Source organism: Salvelinus alpinus, chromosome 8, assembly GCF_045679555.1.
Source record: "Salvelinus alpinus chromosome 8, SLU_Salpinus.1, whole genome shotgun sequence".
Taxonomy (NCBI): domain Eukaryota; kingdom Metazoa; phylum Chordata; class Actinopteri; order Salmoniformes; family Salmonidae; genus Salvelinus; species Salvelinus alpinus.
The window spans coordinates 32,568,239-32,580,399 of record NC_092093.1 but is presented as its reverse complement, the minus strand read 5'-3'; the positions used below and the strand labels follow the sequence as shown (position 1 = coordinate 32,580,399).

Genomic DNA, 12,161 nt, shown 5'->3' with positions numbered 1-12,161 from the left:
ATATTTTGGCACAGGTGTTGTTAGGCCCAAGACGAAGTCGAGGTCCGGCAAACCGTGCCAATATATCCTCCAAACACCGTCTCCGAGGGCATTATCCCTTTTATACAACGGGTTACCAACATGATTCAAATAATGATTGACATATTTTAATTAAAAACATTATTTTGATTAATTCATTCATACTATTTCATCCTTCCACACGATATAGTTCCGACACAAATCTAGGGTCATACCCAAGCCGGCTGGCCGTTCGTTCTATCGGTTCGGTTGCCAGAGACGTGACCCAGTCGTTATGTTTTTTTGTTCTGTATCTATGGGGTGCGACCCAGTCGTTTGTTCTAAATCTTCTATTACCATACTGGCTGGCAACGTTCTTATCCCTTGCTTGCTAGCTAGCCAACTATGGCCTTCTCACAGTCACGTCAAACAGTGCAGTCAGAATTACAACAAAGTAGTTGCATTTGCATTTGTTTAAGCTGTTTTCTAGGGACATTTATTTGGATACATCCATAACAATGTGCTAATGATGCGTGATTTCACCTGGCATAGAAAATGTGCTCTCTCTTCAAGACAGAGGAGCTAGCCAACAACACAGCTAACACAATCACTCCAAACTGAAGCTGGAATGACTGAACTTTGTTTCGTTTTACCTGTCTTCTATTGACATTTCTTTGTACAGTTGAAGTTGGAAGTTTACATACATTTAGGTTGGAGTCATTAAAACTTGTTTTTCAACCACTCCACAAATTTCTTGATAACAAACTATAGTTTTGGAAAGTCGGTTAGGACATCTACTTTGTGCATGACACAAGTCATTTTTCCAACAATTGTTTACAGACAGATTATTTCACTTATAATTCACTGTATCACAATTCCAGTGGGTTAGAAGTTTACATACACTAAGTTGACTGTGCCTTTAAACAGCTTGGAACGTTCCATAAAATGATGTCATGGCTTTAGAAGCTTCTGATAGGCTAATTGACATAATTTGAGTCAATTGGAGGTGTACCTGTGGATGTATTTCAAGGCCTACCTTCAAACTCAGTGCCTCTTTGCTTGACATCATGGGAAAATCAAAAGAAATCAGCCAAGAACTCAGAAAGAAAATTGCAGACCTCCACAAGTCTGGTTCATCCTTATGAGCAATTTCAAAACGACTGAAGGTACCACGTTCATCTGTACAAACAATAGTACGCAAGTATAAACACCATGGGACCACGCAGCCGTCATACCGCTCAGGAAGGACACGCGTTCTGTCTCCTAGAGATGAACGTACATTGGTGCGAAAAGTGCAAATCAATCTCAGAACAACAGCAAAAGACCTTGTGAAGATGCAGGAAGAAACAGGTACAAAAGTATCTATATCCACAGTAAAACGAGTCCTAAATCGACATAACCTGAAAGGCCGCTCAGCAAGGAAGAAGCCACTGCTCCAAAACCGCCATAAAAAAGCCAGACTACGGTTTGCAACTGCACATGGGGACAAAGATTGTACTTTTTGGAGAAATGTCCTCTGGTCTGATGAAACAAAAATAGACCTGTTTGGCCATAATGACCATTGTTATGTTGGGAGGAAAAAAGGGGAGGCTTGCAAGCCGAAGAACAGCATCCCAACCGTGAAGCACGGGGGTGGCAGCATCATGGTGTGGGGGTGCTTTGCTGCAGGTAGTACTGGTGCACTTCACAAAATAGATGGAATCATGAGGTAGGAAATTATGTGGATATATTGATGCAACATCTCAGGACATCAGTCAGGAAGTTAAAGATTGGTCACGAATGGGTCTTCCAAATGGACAATGACCCCAAGCATACTTCCAAAGTTGTGGCAAAATGGCTTAAGGACAACAAAGTCAAGGTATTGGAGTGGCCATCACAAAGCCCTGACCTCAAACCTATAGAAAATGTGTGGGCAGAACTGAAAAAGCGTTCTGCCCACAAGCGTGTGGGAGCAAGGAGGCCTACAAACATGACTCAGTTACACCAGCTCTGTCAGGAGGAATGGGCCAAAATTCACCCATCTTATGGCTTGTGGAAGGATAGCAGGGGAACAGTCCAAAACTATAGTTTGTTAACAAGAAATTTGTGGGGTGGTTGAAAAACGAGTTTTAATGATCCCAGCCTAAATGTATGTAAACTTCCAACTTCAACTGTACATATAAAGATATACAGTGCCTTTGGAAAGTTTTCAGACGACTTTACTTTTTCCACATTTTGTTACGTTATAGCCATATTCTAAAATTGATTAAATTGTTTTTTCCCCTCATCAATCTACACACAATACCCCATAATGACTAAGCAAAAACTTGCTAATTTAAAAAAATAAAGAAAATGAAACATCACATTTACATAAGTATTCAGACCCTTTACTCAGTACTTTGTTGAAGCACCTTCGGCAGCGATTACAGCCTCGAGTCTTCTTGGGTATGACGCTACAAGCTTGGCACACTTGTATTTGGAGAGTTTCTCCCGATCCTCTCAAGCTCTGTCAGGTTGGATGGGGAGCGTTGCTGCACAGCTATTTTCAGGTGTCTCCAGAGATGTTCGATCAGGTTCAAGTCCAGGCTCTGGCTGGGCCACTCAAGGACATTCAGAGACTTGTCCCAAAGCCACTCCTGCGTTGTTTTGGCTGTGTGCTTAGGGTCGTTGTCCTGTTGGAAGGTGAACTTTCGTTCTAGTCTGAGGTCTTGAGCGCTCTGGAGCAGGTTTTCATCAAGGATCTCTCTGTACTTTGCTCCATTCATCTTTGCCTCGATCCTCACTAGTCTCCCAGTCCCTCTCGCTGAAAAATATCCCCATAGCATGATGCTGCCACCACCATGCTTCACCGTAGGGAATGTGCCAGGTTTCCTCCAGACGTGACGCTTGGCCTTCAGGCCAAAGAGTTCATGGTCTGAGAGTCTTTAGGTGCCTTTTGGTAAACTCCAAGCGGGCTGTCATGTGCCTTTTACTGAGGAGTGGCTTCCGTCTGACACTCTACCATAAAGGCCTAATTGGTGGAGTGCTGTATAGATGGTTATCTTTCTGGAAGGATCTCCCATCTCCACAGAGAAACTCTAGAGCTCTGTCAGAGTGACCATCGGGTTCTTGGTCACCTCCCTGACCAAGGACCTTCTCCCCCGATTGCTCATTTTGGCCAGGCAGCCAGCTCTAGGAAGAGTCTTGGTGATTCCAAACTTCTTACATTTAAGAATGATGGAGGCCACTGTGTTCTTGGGGCCCTTCAGCATGCTGCAGAAATGTTTTGGTAGCCTTCCCTTCAACTGTGGGACCTTATATAGACAGGTGTGTGCCTTTCCAAATCATGTCCAATCAATTGAATTTACCACAGGTGGACTCCAATCAAGTTACAGAAACATCTCAAGGATGATCAATGGAAACAGGATGCACCTGAGCTCAATTTCGAGTCTCATAGCAAAGGGTCTGAATACTTATGTAAATAAGGTATTTTTGTTTTTTGTTTTTAATAAATCTGCAAAAATGTCACATCCGGAGATTTCCACCCATCTAATGTCCAATGCTCGTGTTTGTTGGCCCAAGCAAGTCTCTTCTTCTTATTGGTGTCCTTTAGTAGTGGTTTCTTTGCAGCAATTCGACCATGAAGGCCTGATTCACGCAGTCTCCTCTGAACAGTTGATGTTGAGATGTGTCTGTTACTTGAACTCTGTGAAGCATTTATTTGGTCTGCAATCTGAGGTGCAGCTAATGCTAATGACCTTATCCTCTGCAGCAGAGGTAACTCTGGGTCTTCCTTCCTTGTGGCGGTCCTCATGATAGCCAGTTTCATCATAGCACTTGATCGTTTTTGCTACTGAACTTGAAGAAACTTTCAAAATTCTTGAAATTTTCCGGATTGACTGACCTTCATGTCTTAAAGTAATGATGGACTGTCGTTTCTCTTTGCTTATTTGAGCTGTCCTTGCCATAATATGGACTAGAGCTGTGTTCGAATACTCATACTAACCTCACTAACCGTACTATTTGTGACGTGAATTGAGTATATAGATGCTTATTGGTCATTGTATGGATATAGTTAGTATGCCAAAAGTTCCCGGATGTCATTCTAAATTCGCCAAATTATGAAGTATACACACAGAGTACACTATTTCCATACTTTAGGGCCCATAATGCAATTCTTCAGGAAATGGGCGTGGCTTCAAATCAAAATCAAATCAAACGTTATATGTCACATGCGCTGAATACAACAGGTGTAGACTTTACAGTGAAATGCTTCCTTACAAGCCCTTCACCAACAATGCAGTTTTAAGAAAATACAAAAAATAAAAGTAAGGAGATAAGATTAACAAATTATTAAAGAGCAGCAGTAAATAATGCAAATAGTCTGGGTAGCCATTTGATTAGCTGTTCAGGAGTCTTATGGCTTGGGGGTAGAAGCTATTTAGGAGCCTCTTCGACCTAGACTTGGCACTCCGGTAATGCTTGCCGTGTGGTAGCAGGGGAACAGTCTATGACTAGGGTGGCTGGAGTCTTTGACGATTTTTAGTGCCTTCCTCTGACACCGCCTAGTATAGAGGTCCTGGATGGCAAGAAGCTTGGCCCCAGTGATGCACTGGGCCGTACGCACTACCCTCTGTAGTGCCTTGTGGTCGGAGGCCGAGCAGTTGCCATACCAGGCAGGGATGCAACCCATCAGGATGCTCTCGATGGTGCAGCTGACAAACCTTTTGAGGATCTGAGGGAGCATGCCAAAACTTTTCAGTCTCCTTTCGGGGAATAGGTTTTGTTGTGCCCTCTTCACGGTAATCCGTCTGGCCCTGCGACCTTGTGAATGTTGACCTGTTTAAAGGTCTTACTTACATCGGCTACAGAGAGCGTAATCACACAGTCGTACGGAACAGCTGATGCTCTCATGCATGTTTCAGTGTTACTTGACTCGAATCGAGCATAGAAATTATTTAGCTCGTCTGGTAGGCTCGTGTCACTGGGCACCTCTCGGCTGTGCTTCCTTTTGTAGTCTGTAATAGTTTACAGGCCCTGTCACATCCGACGAGCGTCGGAGCCAGTGTAGTACGATTCGATCTTAGTCCTCTACAGTCGTGGCCAAAAGTTTTGAGAATGACACAAATATTAATTTTCACAAAGTCTGCTGGCTCAGTTTGTATGATGGCAATTTGCGTATACTCCAGAATGTTATGAAGAGTGATCAGATGAATTGCAATGACTTGCAAAGTCCCTCTTTGCCATGCAAATGAACTGAATCCCCAAAAACATTTCCACTGCATTTCAGCCCTGCCACAAAAGGACCAGCTGACATCATGTCAGTGATTCTCTCCTGGACACAGGTGTGAATGTTGACAAGGACAAGGCTGGAAATCACTCTGTCATGCTGATTGAGTTCGAATAACAGACTGGAAGCTTCAAAAGGAGGGTGGTGCTTGGAAACATTGTTCTTCCTCAGTCAACCATGGTTACCTGCACGGAAACACGTGCCGTCATCATTGCTTTGCACAAAAAGGGCTTCACCGGCAAGGATATTGCTGCCAGTAAGATTGCACCTAAATCAACCATTTATCGGATCATCAAGAACTTCAAGGAGAGTGGTTCAATTGTTGTGAAGAAGGCTTCAGGGCGCCCAAGAAAGTCCAGCAAGCGCCAGGACCGTCTCTTAAAGTTGATTCAGCTGCGGGATCGGGGCACTACCAGTAAAAGCTTGCTCAGGAATGGCAGCAGGCAGGTGTGAGTGCATCTGCACGCACAGTGAGGCGAAGACTTTTGGAGGATGGCCTGGTGTCAAGAAGGGCAGCAAAGAAGCCACTTCTCTCCAGGAAAAACATCAGGGACAAACTGATATTCTGCAAAAGGTACAGGGATTGGACTGCTGAGGACTGGGGTAAGGTCCTTTTCTCTGATGAATCCCCTTTCCGATTGTTTGGGACGTCCGGAAAAAAGCTTGTCCGGAGAAGACAAGGTGAGAGCTACCATCAGTCCTATGTCATGCCAACAGTAAAGCATCCTGAGACTATTCATGTGTGGGGTTGCTTCTCAGCCAAGGGAGTGGGCTCACTCACAATTTTGCCTAAGAACACAGCCATGAATAAAGAATGGTACCAACACATCCTCTGAGAGCAACTTCTCCCAACCATCCAGGAACAGTTTGGTGATGAACAATGCCTTTTCAATCCTGATGGAGCACCTTGCCATAAGGCAAAAGTGATAACTAAGTGGCTCTGGGAACAAAACTTCGATATTTTGGGTCCATGGCCAGGAAACTCCCCAGACCTTAATCCCATTGAGAACTTGTGGTCAATCATCAAGAGGCGGGTGGACAAACAAAAACCCACAAATTCTGACAACTCCAAGCATTGATTATGCAAGAATGGGCTGCCATCAGTCAGGATGTGGCCCAGAAGTTAATTGACAGCATACCAGGGCTGATTGCAGAGGTCTTGAAAAAGAAGGGTCAACACTGCAAATATTGACTCTTTGCATCAACTTCATGTAATTATCAATAAAAACCTTTGACATTTATGAAATGCTTGTAATTATACTTCAGTATTCCATAGTAACATCTGACAAAAATATCTAAAGACACTGAAGTAGCAAACTTTGTGAAAATTAATATTTGTGTCATTCTCAAAACTTTTGGCCACCACTGTTTTGACGCTTTGCCTGTTTAATGGTTCGTCGGAGGCTTCATTGGAGGCTTCACATCGTTTCCAGATTTGAAGAAAATGGCAGAAAATATGCAGTCAAAGTACAACGAGAGTGGACACAAATTCATTGCTTTAACTAATTATGACAAATGTTAAGAAAATGTTGAGCAATGTAATAAAGTAATGACTTTTCAAATAAGTTACCACACACGCTATATTGGCTGCCAAATTGTTACCTACGCTGTCCTTACGAACCACATAGCGTATCATTACAGCAGTATGTCCCGGTATGTTGTTAGCTAGCTACCTAATATTAGTTGGCTACTTATACATCAAACTTGCCAGAATATTAACTATATGCTATCTAACTAACTACACAACGTTTATTGACTTGATTATTCCTGTCATTCTTAGCCTAGCTAAATGGTATAGTCAATGGACATTCGGGTGCTTTTATAAATTGGCTCTGGCTATCTACTCCGATTTCAGAGCACTCTTGTCTAAGTGTACCAGAGCGCAGAATAATTCATTTACAAGTGCTCAACACCCATTGAATATGGCCGGTGTCAGTAAACGTTGGCAAAAAAGCATAATTAAATTGTTGCCAGCAGCACAGTTACAGTCACCAACGCTCTGGATAACATGAAAACTGCCTAACCAGCTCTGCTAGGGCAATTAAAATGGTCAGTGGTCTCATTTGTGTCTGGAAGTAGCTAGCAAGCTAGCCAACGTTAGCTTGGGTTCTTGACTGCCGTACGCTCAAATCAACCCTAATCCTCAGCCCGAGCATCCAGTGTGCGCTCCGAGAGCAAAACGCTCTGAATTTACAAACAAACAATCTGACAACACTCTGAATTTACGAGCACACTCTGGCACTCCAGATTAAATTTAAGAACCCACCCGAGGTTGTAAAATGTATAACTAGTCAATTGTTATGCTAACTAGCTAGCAAGAGGTTGCATTATTACTTATATTATATATACTTACTATATATAATTGTTACTTATTTTCCACCATAATTTGCAAATAAATTCATTAAAAATCCTACAATGTGATTTTCTGGATTTTTTTTCTCATTTTGTCTGTCATAGTTGAAGTGTACCTATGATGAAAATTACAGGCCTCTCTCATCTTTTTAAGTGGGAGAACTTGCACAATTGGTGGCTGACTAAATACTTTTTTGCCCCACTGTATATACACACACACACACAGTTTACTATTATTATTATTATAATATATTTTTTTATATATTTTTTATCCTGCTACCAGTCACTTTCTCCTAATCCCTGCCTATATGTACATTTCTACCTCAAATACTCTAGTATCCCTGCACATTGTAAAATTAGTACTGATCCTGTATATAGCTTCCTCTCTTTCTTATTTAAATTTGTTCCCTTTTTTCTCATATCAATTATACATTTTTGATATTAAATACTGCACTGTTGGGTATGGCTTGCGAGTTAAGCATTTCACTGTACTTGTTGTGCATATGACAAATAAAACTTAAACTTGAACTATATGTCAGGGATGGCTTTTTTCATATCTCTAAGCATAGAGCTATTGTACTCTTGGACAGCTCAGTACAGTAACTTCCAGCTGGTAAGAGAAGCCTTAAAGCTTGATTCTTTGTGCAGCCCTTGGCAACAGCCCCGGTAAGAGATACAACAGCGAGTCACTTTCACCGGGAGAGTGGAATTCTCTCCTTCCAGGACAACAATAGCCCCAGAGCAGCACAGTGAGCAACCCGATCTGGGCCTGCACAGATTACACCTCGCGGGACATTGTTCTCTGGCTAAATGGGAGTCCAAGGGATGAAAGGGCCAGCAGATGGCAAGGAGAGAAGAGAGCAGGCTGACCAAGACAAGACCACCAGCTGTCATCCTTCACTGTGCCCTCTCACTGTCACAGCTGGACCTCCATTACCCCTGTCTGAGGCTCAGAGGTACACACAACAAGCAGATACACAAGCACACGCCACACACATTCCGCGAGAGAGGAAACTTACACTTGCTCGAGTCTAGAGTGTACACCCACACACACTTCTTAAGGTGATATGGCACTGGCAAACACACACACACACACACACAGCGTTGACCCAAACCAACGTTTAGGAGAGTGGAATAAAAGCAAGCAACAGAAAGTATTCATTTAGTCACATAAGACACTCTGGTCCTGGGTTGTGGTAATGAATGTCTAGTCGAATTCTGTCTAGGGGTGTGGATGACTCAAGTAAACCATTATTTTCAGCCTATGAGTCTCCAACAGGTTTATTATTAGAACACTTGAATAGGCTTTGCTGAAAGACCCCCACGGGCACAAGAATAAGAACTCATCGTGGATGGGGGGATACACACAACAGAACAAAGACCATCCACTGGGCATTACTCTGATGATCACTCTTAATAAAGAATTTGCAGAGACTAGTAGCTTAATCACTATTATTGTCTGATCCGTGAATAGCCTACAATTGTTAATTGGAACCCCCAAGAGTCTGGAATGTTGGTTTTGGCCTTTTGGACATCATTTGAGAGAAAAGGTAACACCCTTTAAACGCATGAAACAAGCAGGATGAAAAAAAAAACATTCCATAGGCTATAACAAGCACATTATCCATCATTATGAGGACAGACAATAATAAATGAGCTAGGTAATTGTGATTTATCCAGGTGGCTGATGATGCTGAATTTTCAGGCACCAACGCTATTGTTTCCGTACAAATATATAAAAATCACATAGCCAAAAACAATATTTCAATATAGATTGGAAAATTATATTGTATTATAAAACTGTATTTATTCACACACTATGCTGAAATGTGTTTTCTTTCTCTGACCAATGCTCTGCTGTTTCAGAAGATGATGACGTTTTGATTGACGTGCACTGAATTTTAAACCTTGGCAAGTGGTGCTTTACAAAAGAACCGAATGAATCAACAATCATAGGCTATGTCAAGTGATTCTGATGTCGAATTAAAAACTTGAATAGTATGCATTTTTTTAAATCAAATGTGGTCCAGTAAAATCTGCAGTAGCATAACATTTCTCATCCTTACCTGCTAAACACTTTTCTTATCCTTTGAACCATGGTCGGCGATGACGTGATAGTTTCTGGAGGCATAGTCTCAATAGTGGTGACAACATGATTCTGCTGTGAGGAAATCATCTCTGAACTAAACATTTAACAATCAGAAACCAGGGCGCATTCTGCTCCGTGCAAGGAGATGACGTAGGCTCGGGCTACTCCACGAGGGTCGAGATCAAATTCTCCGGACGCGCGATGGATAACCTCAGCATTCCATAATTCACACAGGTGAAGGTGATGCTGACGATATTGATGTATTTCCACAGTGAGGAATGTGTTTTGGCCCCACAGCCTTTGGCGCGCGGGGGGCTCGTGCAAGATGCACCTGTTCCTTAGTGAAAATGTTTGCAGAGGTACCCCTGTTCGTCAGCGTGCATTTTCTTAATGCCTTCTCCGGACTGTGCGGTGATTCTGAGAGGCGACTCGTTTTGGATGAAACGTACTTTTATTAGCCAACAGGGGGAGTGCTTTCACCACAGGTAGTGGGGTTGAACCAGTGTGTCGAACCTGAGGAATAAATCCACGGATTTAGACCTAACTGGAATGTAACAGCAATGTAAATAGCCTCCAGAAGGCAGATAATTGTGCACTGTGTAAATAGTCCCTACTAATAGTCTGGTGTGTGGTTATAACAGATAAGCAATGCATGTGTAAATGGGCAAAAATAATAGCGTATGGAAATGACAATGTCACATTTCAGTAATACTATTAAAAGGTTTTTACTTTTTCAGTTTCAAAAGGGTCTGGACTATAAATATTCTGCAGGGCCTAGTGATTATTTTAATGTCAAATAAGAAGCAACTATTTGTATATTAATTTAAATAATTGTCATCACCCATATCAGTTGAATTATAGCAATGTTTCTAGTGCCTATGAATATGTCTACTAGATTCACTATACCTCGCTATATCTCGCTACCTTGAAGTCAAGTTAGCTATCACATAGTCTCGTGTGGCCAATCTTTGAAATCCTGTCTCGAAGCCTGAAGCCAGAGGTCCAAGGCTAGCTGTCGCAAGATCAGATGTCAAGGAAAGCTGTCAGAGAGTTTGTAACTAAACCACAGTCAAAAACAGAGAGCTGAGCTCTGCTTCCTATAGTCAGAAAGAACCTCAACATAAACATAGTCCTTTTTTCTCTCTCTGCTTGTCTCTTCCCACACAGGGAAATATTCTCAGGTGGTCAAGACAGGCTTTATTTGGAGCTGTCAGCCTTCTTGTTGAAAGCCCATGAGTCGGAGTCACTCGTGAACTGTACTCAACAATCACACTATTTGCAGGGAGATAAACAGCATCTTTAACAGGAAGTGTGTTATCAAAGGCTTCCAAGATTAAACTCCATGTTCCATGAATTATGAAATGCAGTCTGAACAGCAATGGGATGAAAGGGTCTCTTCTCTCAGATATAGAGAGATGCCATGTAATTCTGCAGCAGCACAGTGTATGAGAATCTAGGGAGACTGTGTTGAATCATCGGAGACATTAGTCATTATTGTAATTCAAATGGCCATGCTACACCTTGTCAGAGGAACTACAGCCTCTTATTTAAAAAATATATATAATTCAACTTAATTTCCATAATCTCCAGTACCACCCCAACATCTACATATGTGAAAATGGCACGTTTCTATCTTTTGTGGAAAAAAAGACAAAGGAAGATACGTTTTTTTAATGACATCATCGGAGTGCATCATGTGATTTTAACCAATTATGAGTAGGAATTGCCTACTAATTGGTTGATGTCACTGGAAACAAATCTTCCTCTATCTTGTTTTTATAGAAATGTGCCATTTTCACATACAGTGCCTTCAGAAAGTATTCACACCCCTTTACTTTTTCCACATTTTGTTGTATTACAGCCTGAATTTAAAATAGAATAAATTAAGAATTTGTGTCACTGGCCTACACACAATACCTCATAATGTCAACGTGGAATTATGTTTTTTGAAATTTTACAAATGAATGACAAAATAAAAGGTGAAATGTCGTGAGTCAATAAGTACTCAACCCATTTGATATGGCGAGCCTAAATAAATTCAGGAGTAAAAATGTACTTAACAAGTCACATAATTATCACGTTTCAGGTAAGACCCAGATGCAGACAACGTCAAAGTAACAACAGTTTATTAATCGAACAGGGGCAGGCAAAAGGCAGGTCAAGGGCAGGTAGAGACCAGTAATCCAGATAGGTGGGGCAAAGGTACAGGATGGCAGGCTCAGGGTAGGCAAAGGTCAGTAATCCAGAAAGGTGGGGCAAAGCTACAGGACGGCAGGCAGGCTCAGGGTCAGGGCAGGCAGAATGGTCAACACCGGGAAAACTAGGACACAGGAACGATCGAGAGACAGGAGCAGAGGGAAAAACGCTGGTAGGCTTGACTAAACAAAACGAACTGGCAACAGACAAACAGAGAACACAGGTATAAATACACAGGGGATAATGGGGAAGATGGGCGACACCTGGAGGGGGTGGAGA

General features: G+C 42.1%; 1 protein-coding gene across 1 annotated transcript in view; it reads right to left on the bottom strand.

The window, feature by feature from the left end:
• LOC139582984 (solute carrier family 35 member F1-like) overlaps positions 1-10,100 on the bottom strand; it is a 122,628-nt gene extending 112,528 nt beyond the window's left edge. Inside the window, exon 1 of the mRNA XM_071413545.1 lies at positions 9,664-10,100. Within this exon, the coding sequence (XP_071269646.1) occupies positions 9,664-9,788 (125 nt within the window). The 5' untranslated portion in view covers positions 9,789-10,100. The remainder of the gene's footprint in view (positions 1-9,663) is intronic.
• Positions 10,101-12,161: the final 2,061 nt, after the last annotated feature.